The sequence below is a fragment of the Phalacrocorax carbo genome, chromosome 25 (assembly GCF_963921805.1).
Source record: "Phalacrocorax carbo chromosome 25, bPhaCar2.1, whole genome shotgun sequence".
Classification (NCBI taxonomy): Eukaryota; Metazoa; Chordata; class Aves; order Suliformes; family Phalacrocoracidae; genus Phalacrocorax; species Phalacrocorax carbo.
In genome coordinates this window covers 4,307,354-4,334,998 of record NC_087537.1, presented here as the reverse complement: position 1 = coordinate 4,334,998, position 27,645 = coordinate 4,307,354, and the positions used below count along the sequence as shown (strand labels likewise).

The window sequence follows — 27,645 nt, the reverse complement described above, 5'->3', positions numbered from 1 at the left end:
AAGCGGCATGGTGGCTATCGTTAGCCCTCTCTTGGTTTTTTAAAGTTCTTCTTCCTCTTTGGGTTAGTAACTCAAACAACCTTTAGTGCAATGCCTTCTGGTGACAATCCCATTGCACTCCTTAACGTCTCTTGAACTCTGAAAACCACGTTTGTTCTGTATTTCAGAACAAAACGAGCATTGCCAGGGGTCGCAGCGGATGATTTATGGTTCTGGCGTTAGCCAGAAAAGATAAAGAAAGTAAAGATGAGCTATTTCTAATATATATTACAAAAATGACTGTTACTGGGCCTGTGGTAAAACATTTGAAATAAACATATTTGTTAAAACTGCAATTACAAATGAAATATTGGTAGATTGGCCCGTGCAGAATTATTATTCTAAACAATTTTCATGCCACAGTAATAATCTTCTCGATATTTATGTGTTTTCATTACATCAGTATCTGGCACAAGATCATTACCGTGAATAATTTTTTCACTGGTGTTGGCCAATTCGCAAGCAGATAGGGTGCTGTGTGCGCACGGATGGGCTTTTGGGGGCGTTTCGGTACGATTGACTCCTGGCTCGCGGCGTTCAGCATCAGGTTGTGTGTCTGAGCTGGGCTGCGCGTCCATGGGCTTCGTGTGCCGGCGGGACGGCGGCAGGTCCGGGGGGAGAAGGGGGCTTCAGGCTGCCCTTATCTCCCGTCAGTCTCTCGCATTCCTCTCGCCTGGCACGGCTCATGTTACACCGGCCCCCGAGGACTCCGGAGGGGAATGTGCTGCAAATGTAATATTCGTCCAGGGTTTTCTTGTGCAGCGTGGTAGCGTGGTACCTTGTTTTTACCTCATCAGATCAGGTCCCCTAGGACGAGAGTCAGGAGGGAGTTCAGTACCTATATTGGTACGGGGAGGGCGGTTCGGATTCCTTGCCTATATTCTGCTACACAGGGACTCTCTATTGACATAGACGTACCTTAACCTTTATCTCTGTTTTCCTCACCTTCCTTTTAAAAATGCCTGTGATCATTTACGTACCAGCTCAGCTAGCGGGAGCCAGCTAGTTGTGTGTAGTCTTTCTGGTTCCTCATCATCAGAATTGCTAATCCTTTTCCAACTGCAGGGCCAACCGCGGTGGCCGCGTGCAGGCTTCTTAAAAGCAAGAGATTTATTGCCGCCTCAGAGGTCATCACTTGACCTGTTGAGCTTTTATTACAGGAGATGCATGAGAACAAACGTGTCGCCCCCATTTTTAGTTTCAGATCCCAAATTTAATTTGCAGGACAGAGAACTATAAATATAAATTATGTAAATCGAGGCTATTATGCTGAGAATCGGAGAGGCATGAAGCATGCTGACCCACGATACCGTCTGTAGAGTGGCTTTTCAAATTAGCCTTTCACTTTAACGGGCATGTGAGTTTAACTTTGAAATGTAATATAATAATCTCTGCATATAACTTATTTGCGAGTTCTGTTTCTCTGCTCTGGCAGGAATATCTGTTTAAAGACTTACTAATAAAAGTTTTAGTAACTTTTATTACCAACGTTGCACAGAACTTCGTGTCTTTTTAGAATTCAGGCTGTTAAAACATGCAGGAAAATCCCATTTCTGTAGCACTAGTGGTCAATGCTGCTTTGTTACAGACAATTCTGCCTTTTCCCTGTCCTTTATTTAAGTCTCTCGAATCTTTTCTGGATTTGCAAGGATTAAAGTGGAGTTTTTTGTCTGGACAGCATTAGCTTTACTCTGATCGTTTGTGTTGAACACCAAATCTGTTTGGTCAGACATTCAAAGTGTTTTGGAATTGAAATTTTATGTTCAAAGGAAACAATTACTGAACACAGAATTTGTGTATTCATTTTAGATATTTATAGTTAAATTTCTTAAACCCTGATGGGCTCTGTGTAACTCTATGATCCCAGCTTTTCTACAGTTGCTGAATCCAGGCCCATTTGCTTCCTATAAAAAAAATTATTTAATAAAATAGGAAAAAAGGAAGCGTTTAAGAGTATCAAGAATGTGCCTCAATACTTACACACTTTAAGACTTTACAGTTTGAAAGCTTTAACAAGAGCCATCTCCTTTGTAAAGAATGCAGATAATTTTTTTTTTCCTGGCAAAAAAAAAAGGGTAACCTGATATGAGTCTGACAGTGTTGTTTAGTTAAGTGCTTCCATCTGTTGCTTGCTATTTCCCTTACTCATGACCTCTCTTTCTCTTTCCCCCTCCTTCTCCTTAGCCCCTTTGAGGAAAGCAAAGTTTGTTGAGAGCCCTCGAATCCCAGAGTCTGAGCTTGGCTCACCAACACTTTCTTCAGCACAGAAACTGGACGTTGATGCATACTGCCCTGGTAAGCTGCATGCAACGGCTCTGCGTTAAAAGAGGGAGAACAGGCAATTCCAGCCCAGAAGTGTTTTTAGATGTAGTACGGCTCCTTTTTCTAGAGGGTTGATTGGACCTTCCCCAGCCAAGTTTCATTGACTTGGAAACCTGAATAAGTATTAGTTTCTAATTTATACCAATTTACCTCTGTTACTTGCAATTTTGTGTGGCCGCTCTCCCCTCAGAACAATTTAGGAGATCAAGAGAGTTGCTTTTGAGAAGATAAAAATGATCCAGTAAACATACTACTTTAAATTTAATTTTTAATGCTGGTCTTCAGAGAGGCTGGAATAAAAACATATTTCAGAAGTATCATTAGGTCAACTAATGCAAAACTATGGGATCTTGTTTACCTGCATCCTATAATACTGCTTTTTTGATTTATTTTTTAAAAAGAAATACCTTCTAATTTATGTATCCTGTAGTAATTGCTCTTAACAGCATACATCTTGCTAGAGGCCTCTGGTTGAAACATAAATAGAAGCGGGTCCTGTCCCTCCCTGGCTTAACCCCGTATGCGTCTGACGGTTCGGGCAGGCAGTTGCATAAATACCTTCAAGCCCAGACAGACCCCATGCAGATGTGTGAGCGCCGCTAAATCTTTACATAGCTGCATCTCGCCGCCAGCTCGGTATCATTTCCCAGATTCTTCCTAACTTGGAAGTGACAACCTGGGGAGGGCTGGAGGCTGCGGAGGTGCTGCCCTCGGAGGAGGCTGGGACTGGCACCGTCTTAAAGTAGCAGCAAATGTTTCAGTGGATTTTTTTGCTGAATTCCACGTTTTCCTGGCTTTCCCTAGTTTGTGAACCAAAGGGACCCATATTCAGTAGAGGCTTTGGATGGGCTGAAGGGATGGCAGCTGTTTTGCAGTGGCATGTAACTGTAGCATCTTCCTTTTAAATGTAGAGCTACAGTAGAAAAGGTCATCTTAATAAATGATTCACTAAATCAGGGTATCGTTTATGGTGGTTGGATGGTGAGCCTATAGAGTATTCACGACTGGAGGAATTAACTGAATGTTGTCCAGATTTTGAATGTGGGCTTTCTTTAATGTGTTGTGTTTGAAGCAGGAGTTGTCTTAGACAAAAAAGACAGTTCCTGTACTTGGAAAGGCCTCCTCTGAGGCCATATTTGCTGTGAAAAGTGCTCCTTCTTTTTCAGTCGTCATGAATTACAGTTAAAATTGTGCTGTTGCAGCCCTTTCTTCTAACTAAATAGCTTCTACTGCCATGTTTATAATTGTGAAGAATTATAAACTTATTACGATTGCATCCACAGAGAATTATAATTGAATTGTAAATTTGGCTTAAAAAGCATAAATTCCACATTCCCATGTCTTGCGTTACCTCTTGCAGGCGTGCTGGCACGTGTGTCTCCCCCCTGCCCTAGCTTCTCTTGCCAGGGCGTTCTGAAGGGCAGGACTCCTGCCAAGCCCAGGAGCGGGCTCTGACAATGGGATCCGCGATTCTTTTTTCTGCCTTTTGATCTCCTTCGCTTGCTGATGGGGTAGTGCTCTGAAAGGAAAAGTGGAGTTTCCTACGGCCTTGAACTATCAATAAAGAAACACGAAGCATCATTAAGGAAGGAAGAAAAATGAGAGCAAGAAAGAGAGCTGTTGTAGCACGTGCTAGTGAACAGCACTGACTTGGAGTAAGGGTAGGAACTTCGGATGAGGGGTTTCAGGTTGCTTCAGACCGCTGAGATGTGTGTGTGCCGAGGTTGCTGCTGGGGACCCTCTCTCCGTGGCGTCCCTGCACGCTTGGCGCCCAGGACCTCGTCTGGCTGGGGAGCCTGCGTTTGCCCAGGCCCAGGGACTGCGGTGCTGAAGGGCCCGGCCGGGTTTTTATTAGCAGTGTGAGACAGGCAGGTGAAGATGGAACAGAGGGATCTGCTGGGGAAGGGTTTCTGAACCTGTTTGTAGATGGAAATTTGTGGCACGCGTAGTTTTCCTCTTGCAGTGCTGCGGTTCCTCCCTTCTTCCCCCCGCTGGGAGCTGCAGCGAGGCACTGGCGAGCAGTCAAACCATGGATGCTTGCTCGTCATCTACGGCCGAAATGGATTATCCCTTACCTGCCTGCACTCATGGTTCCTGCTGTGAAAACAGCGGTAGCGTGAGGGCTGGAGGTTTTGCTGGGCTGGAAGGCTGGATTAAAGGAGCTCAGGAGATGAGACCTTGGAAAGAAGTAGGTGGCTGAGGAAGGATCCTTGTGTAAAGAAGAGGAGAAAGAACAAAGATCTGGACAACTCCTAAGGACCAGAGGACTTTGAGTCTGGGCGTAGCATCCAGCTCCTGACGGGGAGGTGGAGGAAGAGGGGCTGAGTCCCACCCTGGACTGCAGCAAAGCCTGCAGGCACTGTCTGTAATCAGTTTTCCAAGGAAATACAGTTCCTTTTTCCAGTGTTAGACTTATTTTAACCCTCCTCTAAAATGTGTGCGTCCTGTGAAGGATGTTAGCAGAGAGTGTTAAGTCCCGAGTGTCTCCCAGGAATGATGATATGAGTTGAAAGAAGAAAAAAAAAAAAAGGGCTGAAGATATGCTGGAGCCGAGCAATTGAGTGGAGGTGGAGTGGTTTGTGAAGTGATTCCTGACAAGTAATGTAATTAATTATACACTTAAAGGCAGTTTAAAACACCAAATAGCAACGAAGAGAGAACATTATCTACTCTGCATATAGAAATGATTATTTCAATTTGAGATGCCTAGAGATGAATTTTTGCTCAGTGCTAAAATGTTTATTTTGAGGCTTCAGGCGAATTTCAGCACATTCCAGGGAGGTGGTTTCCTGAGCAACCACCGTGCCACCGCTCGGCCTCTCGTGCTGCTGCGGGGAATTATTGCTTTTGACATCGTGCAGTGTGATTCAGTGTGCGAGGTGATGCGCTCGAGACATTTTAACTTTGAGGAAGGAAAAAGAAGAACCAGGTACTGGTCTCTTTTGAGGGAAGTTCTAACAGGAAGGGCACAGTAAAGCTTTAAGCTTGATGTAAACTTTTTTTTGGAACTGTTTTCTTTGTTTTGCCAAAGGCGGACATTGAATTCTGCAAGATGAATTTAATCTATTTAAGTGAAAGCAGAAATTGGCCCATATTTTATAGTTGTTGCATTTAAGATGATGACAAAAAAGCTGTTTTGTGTCTTTGAGAAACCCATTTCTATCAGAACTATATTCCTGTAAAAGTATTTGTGATTGCAGCGGTCATTTAGAGTTCAGTCGAGCCCTTTTTGGTTGGGAGCGGCCATGGCAGAGAAGGAGTTTTCCTTATTTCTTGACTTAGTGTTGACTTTGTAAGGAGGGTCTGCAAGGAGTTTGATCCGTCCTCCCTCCCTGTCTCTGCTCCGATCCTGCAGGCACCATTGGGCAGAGGCGTTTGCGTTCTCCTTCTTGCCAAACTTTCGAAGACAGTGGGACAGCTCGGGGATGACACCTGCACGACCATCATCGCTCTTTAAGGGGGGATAACATGGAAGAACAGGAGTTGACCTTCAAACCGCTGTTGTTCAACTGTTAAATCTTTCCTGTAATGGTCTGGTGGTTCACAATTTAATGTGTAATGTTTTTTTTCCCCCAAATTTATCGCTCCTCACGCCCAGTGGCACCGCTTGCGTAGTGAATGGCATCCTGGCTTCTTGGTTCTGCTTCGTTGTGTATCACAAGGGCATCTTTCTTTGAACTGCTTTTTGTTCTTAGCATGGTGGCTAAAACATGTTTTGACTTAAAAGTGCTCAGGAAACCTATTGGAAACAGTCTGAGCTGGGTGGTGCTTTCAGGTAATTGCCTTCTGTCTAGATAAATGTTTGTAGTTGCATTTTGCGTGATTTATTACCTTGTCGTTATGTTTCAAAGGCTAGGGATGCTATGACGTTATCTTTTAAGTTGATTAAATTCTTCCTCAGAAATTTTGGGACACAAATCTTAACTGTCTGGTCAGGGGCTGTTTGCTCATTCCACATTAGGCTGGCAGGCATCTGCTTCCAGCCGTAATTGAGTTAGGTACCGCAGCAGTGCCGCCGCCACGAACGGTGAAGGGTGATTTACCATCGCGGCGTCATTTATGTTCATGGCACCGCTCCTTTTTCTCTTCCTTTGCTTAAAGAATCATTGAGGTTGATATCTGCTTGCTGCTGCTGCTTTCTTTTCATCATACAAAATGTGTATTTTTCATTTTACAGAATCCATGCTCTTAAACACAACAAAACATTTCTCAGGTGTTAGAAAAAGCCCTTTAACAGGGAATGGATGAAACAGCGTCGTACTCTGATTTTTCGTGGTGAAAATAAAGGCAATGACCCAAAATAACCCACCAAACCCCAAACAAAATCAGCCAGCAGGATCCTTGTCCAACCTCTGTCATACTGGACAGTGATGAATTAGGGGGAAAGCAAGGAAATAATCAAACCATCCATGGCCTGACAAATGGTTTTACTGTTGAATCTTGTGGTTGTCCCAGCGTTATCAAGCCCACTGACCTGAAGGGAATGGGAAATCGTTGTGATCAGCCCTAATTGCAGAAGAGAGTCGTGGCAATTCGGTACGTTGGTTGCTATGGAAGCGATTGACTTTTCTCCTGCTTCTCCTGGGAGGTCAGTGCTGGTTCCTTCCACTGTGTTGAGCGAGGGAAACTGCTTCAGAATAAGCTCCTGGATTACCCATCCAAAACTTAGCCCCACAGAACAAACAGCCCCCACCCTGATCTGAAATTCTGCGTCTGAGAGAGGAATAATGAAGGCATTTTTAGACTTTCAGATGCGCCTCTGGTTGGGGTTAGCCATAGCCCATTTGCCGTCAGGTGTAGTTGGGTTTGCTGCAAACCGAAAGTTGCAGCTTGGAGAATAACGCTGGGTTTACAGTTTAAGGCTTATTTAAGCTTTTTGTCAAAGGGGAGATGCTCAAGAGAAGAACTGAAAATAATATGAATTCCATATACTATTGTCATACGGTTTAACTGTTAAATAATTTCAGATAACATGGTATTCTTGAAGCTTCTGATGTGCTTGACTAACAATCCACTTCCCTTTACAACCTAGGTTTTGGTTTCATCTCTCTGAGGGAAAAACAGAAAGGGATAAAGCGGGGGAAAAGGCTTTCAGTGATCCAAATTCTGTTTATGTGAAGAACTGTCCAACTTTAAGGTGTGATGGCTACTGCCAAAACACGTCACCTAGACGGCCCCTGAAGTGTGTTTCACATCAGATACTTTAGCGGCAGAATTGCCTGCAGCGTAGCACCTTTGGCTGCTCGTCCGGGTGGATCCTGGGGAGTCTAAAGACTTGTTTTGCCTCGTCAAACAGAAGTGCTTGCTTTCAGTTGGCCTATTGGGAAACAGTGACTTTTTTTGTGCTAGTACTTCGGGGCTTATTGAATATTAATAGCATTCTGTCTTGCCAGTAAGTAAATATGTACACAAGCAAACCAACCCTGTTTACTTTGAAACTGCCAGTGATGGGCCTACGAGGATCAGTGTAAAGCCTCCTTTTCTCCCACGTCTGAGCAGATGTGACCAGGTGCTTGATATGAGACTTTCTTGTATGGCTGAGTCGTCAGAGACCTTCCCTGTCCTGTGTACTCATTCTTTTCATTGCCGACGGACAATGTCAGACAAGGTCAGACTTCACCTTGAATGGGTTACTCCTGGCAGAGAGGTTTCCTCTTCTAGTATATTATTTTTTAAAACAAGGGCAGCCTGCCACTGATGCTCCCAAACGTTGCAGCTTGGGCACTGTGGCTGCAAAAACGCGATGGTCGTTGAAGCAAGGTTCTCTGAGCTATGCAGATCAGTCAGGCATCAGCTGTGTTGGGAAGCTGATGTGCAGGGTTTGTCTTCAGTACCGTCATGGGCCACTGTTTTGCTCCAGGACTGTATTCTGATGACCACCCGTGCCATTTAGCTGTCTTTGGGGGGAGAACATCGTGTTTTGGCTGCTAGCAAAACTGAGGATTAGGTAAGTTCAGGGACTGTTCCAGTAGGCGATGTACATGGAACGCTGGCAGCTCGTGGACCCTGAGCCCAGCGCAGACCTCCGGCACTGTTCCCATAGTCCTTGCACGCGCAGATGCCCTCTTATCCCCTCATCTGCAGACGGCTCCATCCTCAACTCCTTGGTTGGCCTAACGTACCCATCTGTAAAACAGAAGTACCTCTTAGGGATGGCACAAAGACATGGCTAATAAAGAAACATAAGTCGCCGTATCTTTCGCCAGTCACTGGACCTTCTAATGACAGATAACTTACCCAGAACCTCAGCCTGGAGCAACTTCACTTCTGGCTTAGATAACAGGACGTTGATTTATCTCTGACCTAACGTATTTTGCAAAGGTACCAAATATCCTGTCTCAGACCAAGCAATCATTCATACTGAAAAGTTGGGATGGATTTCTTTGTTTCTTTCTTTTTTTTCCCTGTAGGTAACAGGGAACAAATCTGTCTCCGTGCCTGCCTTCTGCTTAATTTCTTTTGGACTTCTTATTTTTCTTGATCCTCAAAGGCATCTGCTGCCAGTGTCATCCTATTGAAGGCTTCAGCCATTTCTTCACCTTTAGGATCTCAGTGTATTGCTGTCAGAATTGGTAAAATGTGCCTTTTGAACTTCCAGCAGGGCTGCTCACTTGTTGCTAAAGACTGGTGTTTCTCAGTGTCTTCGTGAAGTGTCACAGGAGCACTGGTCTGCACTTGCATTTTGTAATCATAAATTCTTGCCAAAACTAAATCATTGACCCCAGATTTCCTTTCCTCGGAAGAAAAGACCCTTCAGTACTTCCAATTTGGAGAAGATATTACCTGTCAAATTAGATTTGGGAAATGGTTTCAACTTTTGTTCATCTTGCGGTAATTCTGTTCCCGCTCAGCATCCGTCGGGCTGAATTAGCCGTGCGTGGGCACGGGAGCGGTGTGAGCTGCGAGGGCAGCGGCGGAGCGTCCCGGGGAGACGGCAGCCCTGACCTGCCTGTGACAGCGCTGTCCTAGTTGTCCTGGGGCTCCTGCCTGCAATGCTGTTGACATCTACACAAACCTAATCTTTCATTTAGCTCCTGGAGCTATTGATTCCTTTAGGAGTTCTTTAGGCTGAGTTTACTTTGAAGTTGGCCTTCGCCTTACGTTTATGCCTGTCATAACTGGAAATACTGCGATGCTAAGTGAGGCGAAAGGAAGGCAATAACGGTCGCTGGGGTTCTTCATCATGGTTGTGCCGATTAGTCATGCCTTTTTCCTTCTGGCTCAGATATTTACTCCCAGATGCTTTACAGTCTAGAGGAAGTGGTCAATAGTTTCACTTTTTTTTCTTTTTTCTTTTTCTCTAGAATGTTTTGAGATACTATTATTTTATTTCAACTCTTTATTGAGGTAAAACCCTCAATATTCATTTTACCAGCACTAACAACAGAAGGAGGGGTCATTGCATTTGTAGAAAACAGCTCAATTCTTTTATAAGCTTCGTTCCCATGTCTTAATGCATACATGCGGCCAATGGATGCTTGTTTTTTTTTCCCCCGTCCTATGAAAAAGTACTTGAACTTCAGTGGTGCTATGGAGAGCTTCTCCTAAGTGAAAATATGTGGTGCTCTGAAAGCCATACCATTACTTCTGGCCTCTTACCAGTTGCCTTGACTTCCTAACCCTCCTCAGGACTGCAGAACAAGTGCTTTTTTATCCTTATCCAGCAGGAATATTGTTCCCCTTGCTGTAATTTGTTTTGATCATCAGTACTCCCCCCACCCTGTCTGCTCCTTTCTCTTGGGCAGCACAGCTGCACTTGTACACTGAAGAAAGGAGATCAATTTGCTCGTAACCTCCTGCACAGCAGTGACATTTTATGTCACTAATTATTTGACTGCTAATTGCTTGAAAAATAATTGCTTTGAATCCAAACATGAAAATTTTGGCCCGCTGCCAGTTGGAAAGTACAGCCTTGCTGGGAAGCATTGATTATACCACCAGATCTTCAAATTCCTCCAGTGGTCTGTAACTTACTGCAGGGTCCAAAATTGTTGCATTTGGTCTGAGACTCTGGCAGCCTTCCTCCTCTCAGACTCTGCTACTTGCAGTCTTCTCTTTTCTCCCAGTCGAGTCCCTGCTGGCTTTTCTGTATGTTCCCGCGGGGAGTCCCCGTCCCTCTGGGGAAGCGTTGTCCCACGGCACGTGTTGGCATCTGGAGCAGGTCTCTTGTGCTGCTCCTCGCTCCTGGCTGCCAGCAGAGACCGTCTGGAGAAGCGTGTTAGGCGCCGTGGCGATCCTGGGCTCCCTGCTGTATTCCCATCTCTTCCTGGCATCTGTTCTGCTTGCCCGGCAAGAGGAGATGTGGTGGCGTGTGCGGCTACCTGCTTGGCTGTTGCCTGTGCCTTCCCCCCGTTGGTATCTTCAGTGTTGTATTTCCACCCAGATTACATGGGTGAAATTGCAGATCGTACGCTCTGTAACGTAAACGTGCTGTGAGGACAGTGTGGTTGATTTTATTTTTGAGTGGTGTAACATTTTCATTAATGTGGTTTACGCTTCAGAGAAACAAGAAGTTTTAAATGGATCTCATCCAAATGGACAGTAGGTTTCTCCCCCTCTAATCTCTGATGGGACGCTAGTTACCAACAGCCCTAGACGTTGGCTCTGTTGGAAAATAGTACTGCAGAGCATGGAAATACTCTGCTACATTTACGGTTGCTACCAGAACAGCCTGGAACAGTTTTGCAAAAGTCCATGCAAGTCCTGGAAGTGATGGAGTTACTGCATCTTAGCCCACTCCTGGATTACCGAGAATATTTCGGTTTGCAGTTGCACCACATTAAAAGCATGCCCAGTCCTTCCACTGCTGGTGGCGTGAAGGTACTGCGTCTCAGCTTTGTGGGACTGTTTTATATAGATGACTTAATTTATGACATACAAAGTAAGAATCATCCAATAATGTTTTTAGGCTTGATATCCTAGTAAGTGGCAACAGCAGATTATTACATCTATGGAGTAGTTTTTATATCCAAACAGTTCTTTTGGAGTCTTGTTTAGGTACGTAACGGCAGTAGGTTTTAGAGTTCATTGTCAATGCTAAGGGTGTTGTAGAGTAGATTAGGGAGTGTTGTAAATGCAAAGGTCATAATTTAGTCTGATTTGCTTTTAATAAAATTCATCTGGGAATGTGCTAATAGATAAAGACAAGGCCTTTATACTGTCGTTGTCTCTTCTGGCTCTGTTATAAATACGCAACCTCCCATTTAACAGTGGGTAAAGGCTACAGTGAAGTGTTGTCATTCGCCGTACTGAAGTTATGTCTCATTACGAGCTAGTTGTGTTTTGACCTGGCAAAGGTATCTTGGGAGAAGAAAAGGTACTTGTGAAGATCCTCTTCTTCATAGTTGTTTTTTTTTTCCTTCCCAAGAAACTTGAATACTGAAATTGTGGCTGGTTGCTGCCTTGGGTTACGATAAAGGGATTCTGGGCAGCCTCTGCCACTGTTGTAGCTGCCGAGGATGGAAATGAGTATGGTCTTTGCAGATGAAAACCTCAATTGATTTTATACAACGATGGAAATACTATGTGTGGGTATATATATTTCTGAAGGTTTCTTCCAACTTTATTTTTGCCACTGTTAATTGAGCAGGGTGGGCTTGGCCATGAGTGAGCAGGGGAGCAGGCTGCCCACCAGGAACGCTGCCTGCGGGGGTTCGGTTGGACACCCCCTGTGTGGGCGGCTGCACCTTCACAAAATCCCCACTGCAGCTAGCATCGTCCCGAAAAGTTCACGAGGAGAGAAGTTTTTCCAAGCTTCTGTTGAAGCCGTGCTGCTGTCCTGTCAACCGTTTGCACCATGAGCTTATTTGTATGCCATCACAAAAGTAAAACATGGTACTAAAGTTGCCCGATACCAGAAATAAGCCAGATACTGCTTTTCATTTTCTTCCTGGTTCTTAACAGTCACAATGTGTAACGTGCGTCTGTGAGATTTGTATCAGGTTTATGGCATGAAAAATGGTAAACTGAAGAAAGGAAGGCTTCCCCTTGGTTGAGGAGGATTGGATTAGAGATCATTTAGGCAAAGTGGATCCTCACAAATCCATGGCCCCGATGGGATGCACCCCCGAGCGCTGAGGGAGCTGGCGGACACTGTTGCTAAGCCACTCTCCATCATCTTTGAGGGGTCATGGAAGACAGGAGAGGTGCCCTAGGACTGGAGGGTAGGCAAGGTCACTCCAGTCTTCAAGAAGGGCAAGGAGGACCTGGGAAACTATCAGCCAGTCAGCCTCACCTCCATCCCCAGAAAGGTGATGGAGCAGCTCATCCTGGAGGTCATCTCCAGGCATGTAGAGGAAAAGGTGGCTATCAGAAGTAGCCAACATGGATTCACCAGGGGGGCATCATGCCTGACCAACCTGATAGCCTTCTATGATAGTGTGACTGGCTGGCACATGAAGGGAGAGCAGTGGATGTTGTTTACCTTGACTTCAGCAAGGCTTTTGACATTGTCTCCCACAGCATCCTCATAGACAAGCTAAGGAAGTGTGGGTTAGATGAGAGGACAGTGAGGTGGACAGAGAACTGGCTGGACGGCAGAGCTCAGAGGGTTGTGATCAGTGACGCAGAGTCTGGCTGGAGGCCTGTCACTAGTGGTGTTCCCCAGGGGTCTGTGCTGGGTCCTGTCCTGTTCAACATATTCATTAATGACCTGGATGATGGGATAGAGTGTAACCTCAGCAAGTTCGCTGACGATACCGAGCTGGGAGGAGCAGCTGACACACCAGCAGGCTGTGCTGGCATCCAGTGGGGGCTGGCCAGGCTGGAGAGCTGGGCGCAGGGGAGCCTCATGGGATTCAACAAGAGCAAGTGCAGGGTCCTGCCCCTGGGGAGGAACAGCCCCCCGCACCAGCACAGGCTGGGGGGGACCTGCTGGAGAGCGGCTCTGCTGAGAGGCCCTGGGGGTGCTGGGGGGCAGCGAGGTGACCCTGAGCCAGCACCGGGCCCTTGGGGCCAAGGGGGCCAGCGGTGTCCTGGGGTGCATGGAAAGGAGCGTGGCCAGCAGGGCGAGGGAGGTTCTCCTCCCCCTCTGCTCTGCCCCAGTGAGGCCACATCTGGGGTGCTGCGTCCAGTTCTGGGCCCCCCAGTTCCAGAAGAACAGGGAACTATTGGAGAGAGTGCAGCGCAGAGCTGCCGAGATGGTCAGGGGCTGGAGCATCTCCCTGGTGAGGAAAGGCTGAGAGACCTGGGTTTGTTCAGCCTGGAGAAGAGAGGAATGAGGGGGGATCTCATCAGTGGGGCCGGGCTCTTTTCAGCGGTGCCCAACGCCAGGCCAAGGGGCCACGGGCACAAGCTGGAACACGGGAAGTTCCCCCTGAACATGAGGACAAACCCCTTCCCTGTGCGGGTGCCAGAGCAGGGGCACAGGCTGCCCAGAGAGGCTGTGGGGTCCCTTCCCTGGAGACATTCACACCCCCCCCGGACGCGGCCCTGTGCCCCTGCTCTGGGGGTGCCTGCTCCAGCAGGGGTGGGACGGGGTGAGCTCCAGAGGGCCCTCCTACCCCCGCCAGTCTGTGAGTCTGTAAGAGGAGGGAATGTGAGAGGTTTCGAAAAACAGTTGCTGAAATTAAAAAAAATTGTTTGGGTGGATGCTATGCGGCACGCCTAATACAGCAAAATAAATGTGCAACATACTGTTTCAAGTATTTTGCTCATATTTTAGCAAACAAATAATATTTGAAGGGAGTATTTGTTCTTTAATGATTGTGAATTTTACTTAAAAAACCCTCTGCATCAATAAGAGTGTAAGATGCCATCCTCAGAACTGTCTGGAATAAAAGGTCAGTTCAAAGAGCTAAAAAATAAATACCAAACAACTTTATATAAGAGTCAGGCCCTTTGAGCAGTCAGCGTTTGGTGAGAGGTTTAGGGCCGGGAGAACAGACCCATGTTTATGATCAGGTGATATTTTAGAGATAAAAATGCCAAACCTGTAAAGGAAGAAATAATTGCATCTCTGCTTTCCATCAGTGGGGGGGACTTACTGCCTCGGTCATGTTGTCCTTGATACGTTAAAGAGCTCAGGAACCTTTTCAGGGATCTAAGCGTAATCCGGCTTTTAGGAAATGTTCTGCATACCCAGGCTCATATTTATGGTAATTGTGGCCGCCGCCTTTTTTTTTTATAGTGATCAGTGCACTGAATGTCCTCCCATTTCCCCCATTCCCTTTTCTTTGCTACTTAAATGGGAGCCGAAATCCAGGAAAATTCATCCCCAAATGTTTTTTCTTTTTAAATCTAGAACATGAAATGCATTGAATTAGATTTTATGATAGTATTGCAATTACGCTTACTGCCTATCTCTGGCTCAGTGTGGTTTCTGATGAAAAATAACCATCTTTCTGACAATCTACTTGAAGGAATATTAAAGGACATCATCAGCAAAGGCAGTGGGGAGGACTGGTAGGCAGCAGTATTTATACGTGGTGCAGAGGAGAATATCTTTTGTTTTAATTTCTTCTTAGAGGAAGCGTCTGTGTGTCTTGTGCAAGAGACTGGCTTTGTGGAATTAATGACGGGAATTTTTGCAGGTTCTTATAGAAATTATGGGACAGAGCAGCAACAGCCACTGAAGCCAGCAGAGCTGGAGCAGCACATGGCACAGGCTGCGGCAGAGCTGCGGTTTCAACACCTCACTTGAGTGTTAGTTTTTTGGCTGGCTGGAGGGCTTCGGTGTCAATATACAAGGAGAATATATTTACTTTGCCACTTGAGTGTGGTGTGATTTAAGTTGGTGGGACCATTTTCCATTGCTCTCACAGAACTCCTGAGTATCTGAAGAGCAGCAGTACAAAAATAGGTGTTTAAAGCAGTGTGTGTGGGGTAGCCTTCGTCCCTTAATGGTTAAATTTTTTAAAAATCTCTTCTTCATGTAAACAAGACTAATAAAAAAGCCTTCCATGAATTCTGAGATTAGGGGGATGTGCAGAAATGGTCAAGGGCATTTTCCAAATATAGCTCAAGTGTATGCAGAATAATTTAAAGCAGATGTACATAATAACGGGACAGATTCAGGTCGCGTGGAGAGAGGGCAGTCGTTAGATGAAACTCTGCAGTTATGTAATGGAAGATCAAAATCATAAATGGCATCATGTATTTCTGGCGTTCCATAGGTGCTCACTCTTCGCATAGGACTATTCTGGTTTTTTTCTTTGCTAATTTAAGAATTTTTTATTCTTAAGAGAAATCAGTTTCGTGTTCAGGCAGATTCTGTCATGGGTGCCGCTAAGTGAACTGTTACCCAGTTCTTCTTGTTAGACACTCGCTGAGATAGATTTCAGATGTAATTTAAATTATATTCAGAGTCTGGTTTTGGAAGTAGAACTATTAAACCAAAAATCTTTTCTGGAGTGAAGATGCGTTGTTAGTGTCTCCCAGGGGTGCTCCCCGACATCGTTTATCTGAAAGACGATGGTAGCTGTCAAACCAGTCACAGAATTACAAAATCAACCGTAAAGACATTTTGTTTGCTTGTAAGCAGTTGCAGCTAAAATACGTAGGAGATTTCATTAAAGGAATTGAAAGGATGGAACAGAAACAGTATTTTAAAATTATAATGTTCAAAAACATTGTACGTTTCAAATGTTCTCTTTAAAAGAGCAAACCTAATAACTGTGCTTATAAAATTATATATTTGATTTTCAAGGAAATGCTAGGAACATTTATGAGCACTTCTGAACTCCGTCCTGCTGCAGATGACGTTAACCGAGGTGTTGAGAGTTGACCCCTTAAAAATACTAAGGGTATAGGTAGGCCAGACATCTGAGAGAGCTGCCGGGATCCATAAAATTGCTCCTAAAGGGCCTAAATCAGGTAAATTCCAGGGCGAATTGCAGAGGTCTTCTGATGTATTTAATGTGGCTTGCATTTTGTGAAGGAAGGAAGGATTAGAGGTATTAAATTGCTTGACAAGCCCAGGTTATAATGTTTCAGATTTGCATTTTTGCAGTTCAGTAGAAGAAAAAATTGTCATTAACTTAAAAGAATGGCAGAAGTAGCTGGGAAGCGTGGAGGAGAGCGCTGCTGAGACCCGCTGCGACTCTGGAAGCTAAATTATTTTTGAAAAAATTTTTAAAAAGCTGTATGTGTGTGCCTTAGGTATCCACACTCTTTTTGAAGCTTCTAAACAATCAAGTGTTGGATTTAATTATTTATTATTACTGATTACTTAGGTGCAATATTTGCAAATTGTTCTTGTGCCGTCCAAGGGGTGAAGAGCTCTTCGGCAGGTCTGTGGCGGAGAGCTGCTCTGCCTCTCCTGCCTCCTCCGCTCCTCTCCCCTTCGTCCCCCACGGAGCCCCAGTGACCTTATTGCTCAGCTGCCGATCAATCCCCGCCCTGCCCCGCTCCCCTGCCCTCCTCCGAGCCGGTCAATCGATCGATCGATCTCCTCACCCAGCACTTCAGCCTCTGCCTCAGCCGGCTTTTCTGCCCCGCAGGCGGCCCTGCCTTTGGCAACGCAAGCTCTCCTTAGCAAAATGACCTCCCAGCTTTCCAGACCCCTGATCTAATTAACCTTCTGCTTGTCTCCCTGTCCATCCGACCCTCTCCTGGCATCTATTCCAGCAAAATTCAATTCAGAAGCAAAATAAATAAGTGAAAAAATCATAGTGTGCTCCTCAAGGGCTAGAGATGGAGAAATCACATAGTCTTGTTTTCTTGTTTCTTTTACTGCATTTTATGGTTTCAGAGTAATTAAGTCCCATTTATGCTGGATTTTTGGAATTTTATTATCCATTACCATGAAGATCGGACTTCTCCTAAGGGAGCATTGGGTCCAGGTACAGAAGTCTGGGTGGCTGGTGCTGGTTTGGGATCTCCTTTCTTCCCTGTGGCTCCGTGCTGGGGGATGGGAAGCTCTTGCCTTGCTGATTTTTGCTTCTGTTTGTTCCACTTCTGGATCGCTCTGTGCGTGCAGCAATGTTAAGACTGGAGGGTCTGATTTACTGTTTCCGGCGTTCTGCTCTGATAGATAAAAGTGCCAGATAGCCTAAACACGTGTGGTATTTTCATCTAAAAGGACAACCTGCTTCACATCTCTGTGGGAGCTTTTATTTACTTCTGTCACATAATGCTGCAGTTACCTGTCTCTTCTGAAGACTGAGGATTAAAAGAAAGTACCACCATTTAGTACAGCTTTTTGGTGACTCCACCTAAAGGTCGATTGCGTATTTCATGTGGTCTTTCGAATATTATTCTTTTTTGTTCACTTTTTAGAAGATACCTTTAATTTATGTATAGCTCCCTACAAAAAGATCTTTATGTTTTATTTTCAAGTAAATTTGTTTTTGCAGTGCAAAGTAAGGCTGGTTGCTTACATTTTTCTTACAGAAAAAAAAAATTAAAAATCCCTGGACAAATTACCTCTCCTTCCAACCAGGCTACAGCTTTTGAGACTAATCTATCTTGGAGCTGTTCACAGATTTTTATTTATGTTATTAGAAATAAGCAATTCAGTGCAATATGTTTGTACTCTGCAGGCTATATCTGTGATGAAAGACCTTGGACTAGTGGCAGACTTCTAGTAAATCTCGTTCGGTTTGGACTCTGACTTCAGTACCTGAAATGCTGACTCCAGGTTTGGAGCCCTTGCCTTGAAATGAACCACAACAAATTCCAAGTGGGGAGAACTTTATTAAATTCTTGGGAAATAATTTTTAGTAAGATTCAGGAGAGGCGTTTATCATGCGGGGATCGGTAAATGCAAAGGTGCGTGCAAAGGTGGCGTAATCAGAAGTAATTTCATCTCTGGCTGCAGCTGCGTATGGGCGAGACGAGCCCGGGCTCTGTTAGGGCGTGCCGTGGGTGCCAGGCAGGTGCCGGCCAGGCTGCCTCACGCCGCGGCGCGTCTGGTTTTCCTTCCTTGGCCACTCCACTGCAGCGGGGCTTATCAGTGAAAACCTCTCGCTTAAAACCGAACAAGACATCAACGACTGAACCAGCTAACTAAAGGCGTCAGCTGGCATGAAAGTGCGAGTCACGGGGTCTGATGGCTGCTGGGAGACGAACAGGGGAGCTGGGTGGGTGGGTAGGCACGGTTCAGCTACCCAGCCCGGCAGCGCGCTTCCCCTCCTTCCGCTTTATGTGCGCACGTGTAGAAATACACGCTTTCTGCTGAACGTAAAGGGGCGTGAAGTTACGGAGTCTCTAGAACCCCTTGAAATACTTACGCACGTGCAGTGAGTTGGGGAGTTAAGATTTTTTTATTCTTGTTTTAAAGTCCTGGCACCGAGCGTTTTGATGTGTCTTTTAATATTAGTTAATGTTTATGGAGAAGCGCGTGCGCTGATGTAGCGCGGTGCGGCAGCCTCAGACCGCGAACCGCGTTGGGATCTCTTGGATCTCTTGGAACTTCAGGTTGGCGTGTGTGTCGCTGAGCTGATTGTTACCATCTATTGATAATCTAGAGGTTGCTTATTTGAGTTGACTACAGCAACTCAAACACACGTACTACAGTTGGTTACAGCAGTAGTGTCAGAATACCTAAAAATATCTCGGGCCGGTCTGTTATCAGCTGTGCGCTCAAATTTCCCCGGTGAGGCTGGGGGAACCGACTGCGCTGAAGTGTGTGTAGAATTTGGCTGCGGCGTCAACTGCACACGTGGCGAGGGAGGAAAAAAACCCAGTTATGTCCTTTCATTGAGCTTAGAATGGGAGTATTAGGTCTTACTGTCAAGTTTGAAAGGCAAGTTACAGCTTCTTTCCATAATACCCATTCACACACATCTCAGAGCTGTTATGTCTCTTCTCTGACACTCAATTAAATGACTGCACTTACTTTTAAAGACCTAAAACCAAAAGAGGGAATAATCCAGTACAGTAGTGCTTTGCTCAAGTTCAAAGTTATCTGTACTTTGAAAGCCATGTTATAATAAAATAATTGATAGCTCTACACTAAATGTGATTCTCTCGGAGCTCGGCTGCTTCACTTGCAGCTGTTGGTACCTTGTGCCATGAGCAGCATCTCGCAGGTGAATTAGGGCTGTTACATCTTCTACGTTCTTATGCGGTGGCAGATAAGCTTGTGATTTTCTTCATTTTACAGGTGAAAGACAGCTTTGTGCCCCTTGGAGAGATTTTAGGGGTAGTGTAAAAGAATCGCAGGATAGCGGGAGGTGGAACGGCTCCCTGGAGCTCACCCCGTCCCACCCCTGCTGGAGCAGGCACCCCCAGAGCAGGGGCACAGGGCCGCGTCCAGGCGGGGGGTGAATGTCTCCAGGGAAGGGACCCCACAGCCTCTCTGGGCAGCCTGTGCCCCTGCTCTGGCACCCGCACAGGGAAGGGGTTTGTCCTCATGTTCAGGGGGAGCTTCCCGTGTTCCAGCTTGTGCCCATGGCCCCTTGGCCTGGCGTTGGGCACCACTGAAAAGAGCCCGTCCCATCCCCCTGACACCCGCCCTTCAGATATTTATAAGCACTGATGAGATCCCCCCTCAGCCTTCTCTTCTCCAGGCTGAACAAGCCCAGGTCTCTCAGCCTTTCCTCACAAGGGAGATGCTCCAGCCCCTGACCATCTTGGTGGCTCCCTGCTGGACTTGCTCCAGCAGTTCCCTGCCCTTCCTGAACTGGGGGAAGAGGGGAGGTTTTAAGGGCAAGGTTAGGCCCAGCCTCCAAGGAGCAAGTTGTTGTGTTTGGTGCGGGAGCAGTTCCTAACGCTGAGCCGAAGGAGACCTGCTGTGCCCAGCCCTGCAGCCCGCCCCAGCATAGGCTGGGCACTCTCCCTGATCCCCCCCTGGGCGGGCAGTGCAGAGGCAGATCCGGCTTTTCCTGCCGAGAGGCGTGAGTCAGCACGGTTTGAGTATTGTTAATACCATGTGTTCTGAAGACAGAATGGGAAATGCCTAATAAACTTTTAATAATTATGAACGGAGCCATATCCTAGGTACAGATATCTAGGATGAAGTCTAAAAGTCTACTTTTTTACAGAAAAAAATAACCTCGGAAGTAAAAGTCTATACAATTTTCATTTTACATAAATATATCTGTTCTGGATTTGACTCCCAGAGATAGTAAATGCCCACAGATTGAATGTGGGTGGTCAGCAGTTCAGAAAATTGGGCCATCCATCTAAATTTGTCTCGATCTTAAATCTATCCTATTCACGTCAGCGTTGTTTAAAGCAGTACAATAGGGATTCAATAACTTAGAAGACAGCTTCTATTATCGTGCTGTATAATCCATTTTCATAACAGTGAAGTCGCTGTGCAAGGACTGCGCCAGACGCTCATCTCCCAAAGTTGATGGTGGTTAGGAATGCAGACACGATTGCCTGTGAGATGCTCCAGGGTTTTTAATTTGCAGTAGCGCAGGTGAGACACCAAAAAATTGCTCTGAGATGTACGTTATGAGTTTAAATGGGAATTTCTGGAAGTAGCTGGCTTGAATTTCCTGAGGTCTCGTACGTATCCCAGATTCTGTGAACTGTGGTTTTCAGTTACAGTTATCAAAAAGCAATATTTAAAGTAACATCTTTTTACTGTAGCTTCGGGCTGAGTGCCGGAGCACCCCCAAGCCAGGACAGAGCTGGGAAATGGAGATGGGCCCCTTTCCAGGTTGTACATTATCAGATGAATAATTAACTGTAGACTAATTGCAAACCCTAATTAATCTCCTACAACTGCGCTGAACACAGTATTGCTTCAGTGTAACTTGGAAAGAGCTTGACCTTCAGGCTTTTGCTGGTGTGAGCTGGGAAGAACTTGACTTTCAGAACCCGACTTACCTTTGTGATACTGAGAGTCAAAAATCTCCACAAATTTTTGTTATATAATAAAGAAGCTACAGAAAAGCCAGTAGGCATGCCTGGCCTTCTTCCCGGTGTGCATTGCTAGCTGGGGGCTTGTCTTCCTGCTCTTCCTACAGACGGTGGGGAAAAAAAAATAGGAAAAATCATTTGGAATATTGTTTGTGACCTATTTTATAGACTTGATGGGGAATTGGCAGGTGGCCTTTGCTTTGCATCGGTGCCCATATGGTGACTGCCCAGAGGTTTGGTGGCTGGGGAGCAGTGCTTTCTACATGCCGGGGAGCGCGTTGGAAACAGCAGGCGGCAGTGGGAGATGCGCACGGGATTTCTGTCCTGCTGTTGCCGTTAACCACGTGGTAGCGCAGCTTGGCTGCTCTGCAGCTCGGGAGCGCTTTCAAAATGGCACGTGTAGCCTCGGTTTCTCTGCGAGTAGCTCGGAGGTAGTTTCTGCATGAGAGGAGAGGGAAGGCTCGCCCCTCTGCGTTGTGGGTCCAGGAAATCTCGCTGCCTGGTGGCTCTGGTACTTCTGGTACAGGGAGAGCAAGGTGGCTGCGTTTGCTTCCATGGGAGGTGCTCGGAATGCAACGAGAGGAGAAGTAACAGCTGATGTTAGAAGAAACACGTGTTGACAGTGGGTGCAATGCATTACCCAAAATTAATGACCAGCACATAATGTTAAAACAAACTTGAATGACCTGAAAACCTGGATACTGACATCGCAGCATGGAAAGTCGGTGGTGTTTTGTTGGTAAAAACACTGAGCAGTAGCCAAAGTAAACAATTCCCATCTGAATCTGTTTTTCTTCCTGTTTAGGTGATACTGAGCAGGAGCTGGGACCCCCTCCATCCGTAGATGAGGCAGCAAATACACTCATGACTCGCCTGGGCTTCCTCCTGGGAGAGAAAGTCACAGAGGTACAGCCAGGGCCCCAGTACAGCATGGAGGTGCAGGACGAGAACCAGGTACGACCCCTCCAATCCTTCCTGCTTGTGCAGCAGTGACTGCACGGGTTGTGGTCCAAACGCAGCATGTGAGAGGGTGGTTATTTTCTAATTCCATGGCAGCTGAGTGTCTCATAATGGTGACATAATTGTTACGAGGTAAAAGGTTGGATCTCCTCGTTAAACAGTGAATCATCGTTACAATGCAGCAGTACGTGTTTCAGGGATCAGCTGCTCCTGTGTGAAACAGCTTCTGTTGTTTTTCTGTTTCTGCAAATGTTGTGGGAGTGGGTAGCATTTCTAATCAGATTATAGTGACCAAAATAACCTGTACTTCCACGGCATCTTACATGCAATATTTGAAAAGTGGTTTAGCAACGTTACATAAAGGCTTGCAGTTTTTCCAGGAAGGAGAGGTAAGTAGTAATAGCCTGATTTTACAGATAGTCACAGTTTTTGCTCCTGTTTGCTGAACAAGGTGGTTTCATGCTTGAAAACAGATACAGAAAGGAAATCATAAAGTCTTTATTGTGATGGAGTTTGTTACATCCCCTCCGGCTGGCTGAAAAGCAAAATAGCAGAAAGCTCAGGGCTACAATGTAGATTTTGTGGAAACTGCCTGAGCTTCTCCCTCCTTCTGGACGAGCCTGGGCAATATACCCTCTCCCAGCAGTGCTGCTAAGGTGAGAATGAACCTGGGAGACAGGTTTTTTTTCCTTTTTTAAAATTTTTTAATTTTAATTTGACAGATGGATAGTCTAGTACGTAGCAGAAGAGCATGACACTCAAAAGCCCAGTTCTAATTCTCTCTCCTTTTAACGGAGTCACTGCATGACTCTGCAGAAGTCACTCAGATTTGTAGCACAGGCATTTTTCAGAGGACCTGACTTAAGCTCCCAAATTTCTTTAAAAAAGGGGCGATGAAAAGTGGCAGCCAGAAAGCTGTTTTCTGTGCATTCAAGCTGAGTGCCCGTCACGGCCATGGCCCTGGCGGCGCATGTGAATCTCTCTCCCAACCTGTGTCACCGGGAAGGAAACCCAGAGGCGAGTTGCTCCCCCGAGCCCAGGGCTGCTCCTGGCACAAAGCAGGGAGCGCTCGTGGCGAGCAGCGTCCTGGGCTCCATCGGTCCCGCACCGTAGACTGGACCAAAAGGTTTTTGATCATCTGCAAGGGCTAAAGTATGCTTGAGAGCCAAGAAATGGGGGTTTGTCAAGTTTTTGCCTTTAACACATTCATTAAGCTTTTAACACTTTAGTTTCGGGTTTTTTATGCAAGTTGTGGTGGATTTGAAATGTACTTTACTATACATTGTGCTAGAAAATGTACCTTTCACAGGCACCTATTTGAACTGAATACTTCAAAGCCAAGCAGCGCTTTCTACTATAAATGGTTCCTTTTGTTGTCGCCTTTTGACAAAAATTAAAATCCCGTCCTTTCTCTAAAGCAAAAGATGTCTTTGGCGAATAAATAAAAGAAAAATCTAAAGAGAAACAGCAGAGAGTTGTCCTCTAAAATAGATTGATATCTTGGGCTGTGAGCTAATTTTTGCATGAAAAAGTTTTACAGGGCCTTTGAATGCTATTCATGTGCTGGTGAAGATAAAGAGAGGCTGGTTCCTCAATTACCAAGTTAATTTTTTTTCTTTTTTTTTGTGAGCATCTCCTGCTGTCAGCGCTTGCCTAGAGCGGCAGAGTGCTGGAGGTTGGTTGGAGATGGTCTCTGGAGGTTGGCTCACCCAGCTGCCTGCGGAAAGCAGGGCTGGCTTCAAGGTTGGGCCACGTTGCTTGGGGCTTGTCCAGGCGAGTTTTGAAGGTCTCCACGCACGGAGCATCAACAGGCTCTCTGGGCAGCCTGTTGCGGGGCCTGACGACTCTGCTTGTGAAGGGCTTTTTTCTTCTACCTAAGAGAAAATTCCCTTGCTACAACGTGTGACTGCAGCGCTTGTCCTTTCCCTTTGCACTTCTGAGAATAGCAGGGTCACGTCTTCTCTACAACCCCGTGCAGGCAGTGGAAGGCTGCCGTGGTCCCTAGATGCAGTTTCGCTGTCTCTTCTCCAGGCTGAATGAGCCCTCTCCATCAGCCTCTCCTCCTGCATCATAAGCTCCAGCCACCTAACAGTCTTGGCGGCCCCGCTCTGACCTTTGCCATCTACCACCGGCTGTCTCGGGACAGGAGCCGTGCACAAATCCTGCCCAAGCTGAAGCTACTGCTGAATTGCAGCAAACCTTCGGAAAACCTCTCCAACACTCCTTCCCAAATTGATTTTCTTCAGCTACCCTACTTAAAGTAGTGCTGAAAATCATGCAGTGAGACATTTACGGGATCTGCAAAGATTAATTCTTCCATTAATCATTGATTAATTAAAATCTGATTGAGACTTCGACTACTGGTTTGCACTTGAATTTAAAAACGAGAACAATTTTCTAGGGTTTAATGCGTTAATTTACATGGCCTGGGCAAAGAAAACGTTCTTTGTATCAAAAGCTGGGACTTGGCTGCTGCTTGTTATTCTAACCACGCTTTGCCTTCTCAAGCGAGAAAATAATTATGTGCAATCTCACCAATGCTTGAGCTAAAGTGAAGATAAGGAATAGAGGTGTTTTCACTAAAACTGCCCCAATCGGTACATCAGCACATTGCGTTTTCATTCAGTTGCCTTATTTTGAATATGTCAAAGGATATGTTCTCTAATCCAGATTGCTACGAAATTGCGTGTTTTATGTGCTGTCGTCTTTCTTAATCATGCTTTCCTTAATGAGAGATCGCAAATGCTGGAGAATAAATCCTTTTTCTCCTACTTTTTGGGAAACTATTTTTTAACTGCAGTGGCTGCCAGAGAGGCACAAAGGACAATGAGACTATGACAGAACAGTTTAATTTTTCAGAGCTTAGTGAAAATGTGACAGATGAAACAGCAGCAATAATAATACAGAATGTTCTGTCAATGGAAATTTATATTTAAAACTTGCACAGAGGAACATTTGTCTATATCAATACAAAAATAAAACATGTCAATCAATGCCAAGTGATATACCATGTTATTTAGTAATTTCCAGTTGCAAGTGGCTTGTTCTTCAGGAGCTGCATTGATAACGCCACAAATAAAAGAACTTGTAAGAATATCACTTTTGGCATTTCATGGAACAATGGTGTGATCAGCTGGAGGGAAGATGAGTGTACCATTCTTGCACTGAATTTTAATTTGCTTTAAAGTGTAATTTCTCTGTGTTTTAAGGTTAGGGGATGTTATTTTGTTAGTACCGAGGTAAGTTTCAGCAGGGATTTGTTTAAAATAACAGGTGAAACAAAGACATAGACAAACCTCACCATGAAGAATTTGTAAGAGTAGTAATGCTTCACGTTCCGAGAGGTCCCCCATGTGAGCCGGCTAAATGTTTAGATGCCGCAGTACGAGGTTGGAAGGCACCTCTGGAGATCATCTCACCCCACCCGCCCGCTCGAGGCAGGGTCAGCTCAGAGCAGGTGGCTCAGGACCGTCTCCAGCTGGGTTCTGAATCTCTCTGTATCTCCTGTGTCAGATGCTCCAGTCCTCTCTGTGGTCCTTTGCTGGGCTCGCTCCGGTATCCCCATCTGTACTGGGGAGCCCAGGCGTGGGTGCAGCGCTCCAGGTGCGCTCCTCCACCGCCCTCACCCGCCGGCCCGCAGCCGGGGGTGCCCCCGGCCTTCCTTCTCCAAACCTCAGAAATTACATTACCTTAAACTTGATGCAGTTCATCGTCCTGTCAGTGAGTTAAAGAAAACGAATATCGGAAAAGGCTGATTTACTAGCTCAGGTGTACTGATGGGGTGCCATCAGCTGTGGTAAATCAGAAGAGACAGTCCCACTGTAGTGGGTAGCTCAGTGAAAACATCTGCTTGATAGATAGCAGCGATCCAAAAAAGAGCCCCTTGTTAGGTTGTGTTAAGAATAATAATAAACCCCAGCAATTTTAAGGGGGAAAAAAAATGGAATACTTTCACTGAATACTGACACACAAGTAGTTTTTAATTCGGCTACTAGAATTAATGAGCTGGAATAATTTTGCAGAATTAAAAACAGATTTACAAAAATCAGTACGGTATTCAGACATCTGAAAAGACTGAAGTAGGAGAAGATGAAAGAGGCTCGTGGAGAGAGAGAAGGCGCGTGACAGGTGATGTAACAAACGTGTGAAACCAGAATATCCAGGGAGCCAGGATCTACAGAGCAGTCGTCTTGCCTGCAATTCCTAGAAGGCTACTGGGGAAAAAAGAGATGCGTTTGTAAGTGCCTAGAGCGTAAAAGAATGGAAAAAAACAATAACCGTGATCCACTAGTGGCACTGCAAATTGGATGGGGAGAGGAAAGCGTTGGTTTGCTTCTCCCGAGTCCTTCAAAAGGCAACGATGTGGTTGCAGCCGTCTCATTCACTGGTGGATATTTTGTATGGATACCGGAGGGAGATTATAAATTGTCATGGAAATACTCACACGGTTCATTTTCTACTGTGTTGCAATCTCTCTGTTTAATATATAAACATGCCCGTGGAGCTGTCACATTAGCACTCCATCCCTGGTTTGTCGATGTGCTAATCCACGTTTGGGGTACTCTGTAATTAAGTTAAGATCGATGCGGTCGTGCTGGTGTGAGAGCCGAGGCGTGGGGCGGTGGGGGGGTGCCTGCCTCGGCGCTGCCCCGTCCCGCCGCTGGCAGGGGTGCTCCGTTTCGCCTCGAACACCGGCGTGCTTGCACCCTGAGTAAGGATTTTTACAAGCCTCATTGGGATATCTTGGACAAATTAGATTGCTTCCCAGGAGCTACACATGGTATCTCCCTTATAATTTAAAAACCAGTAAATCTTTCACATGTTTGATGTACAAAAGTCCGTCCCAGGCATTTTTTTTGGCTTCAAGTGTGAAGTAGTGAGGGAGGAAAAAAAATTAGATGTCAAACCTGTTCTGCAGTTCGCAAGTATCATGTTCTCTGTGGTCGCCACGGGTTCACATGACAAGGAAAAGGGAATACAGATCCATGCAGTTACTAGGGAAGTACTCACACAGAAGAAATCTCATTTAAGCAAACTCCAAATGGGGAATTAACCTCTGCTGGGCCTTCCTTGGGACCAGTATAATTTCGCAACAAGGAACACAATGCTGTCCGCAGAGGCAAGCTACAGAGACCAGCAGCAGTGCGGGAGAGAGGTGACGGTGTTCTGCAGCGTCCCCTGAGCAAGGGGGAGATGGGGTCACCTCCCCTCTGCGGAGGCCAGGAGATAAATTTAAGCGAGGTTCATGTGCTCAAAAGCCCAGTTTTTTTAATGCTTCCTTTATGCGTCCTCACCTGCTGGAGGGGAGGTGGACGGCTGGCCTGCTCCTCCGCGCGGGCGCCTGCTCCCCTGACACCCACGGCGTGAAGGGGTGCCTGCCCTGCGGCACGGGGGTCAGGTTTGTGGAAGGCAAGTATTGAAGCTCCCCATTTTATTTCCAGAGGGTTGCTCTGAGGCCCAGCGTAAGGGTGATTTAGTTGCTGGTTTGGGCACACAAGAGCGTTTTCCCCGCGTTGCGGCCGACGAGCCATCTCCGGCGCTCGCCGTCCCCCGGCGGCTGCGCGGCCCTTG

General features: G+C 46.0%; 1 protein-coding gene across 13 annotated transcripts in view; it reads left to right on the top strand.

Moving 5' to 3' along the window:
• TANC2 (tetratricopeptide repeat, ankyrin repeat and coiled-coil containing 2) overlaps positions 1-27,645 on the top strand; it is a 288,782-nt gene that overhangs the window by 155,340 nt on the left and 105,797 nt on the right. For 8 of the 13 annotated variants that reach the window (XM_064473522.1, XM_064473526.1, XM_064473521.1 and 5 more), the window contains 2 exons: positions 2,224-2,334; positions 21,920-22,068. In XM_064473522.1, the coding sequence (XP_064329592.1) occupies positions 2,224-2,334; positions 21,920-22,068 (260 nt within the window). The remainder of the gene's footprint in view (positions 1-2,223; positions 2,335-21,919; positions 22,069-27,645) is intronic. The other 5 variants (XM_064473528.1, XM_064473534.1, XM_064473530.1 and 2 more) reach the window with 1 other exon arrangement.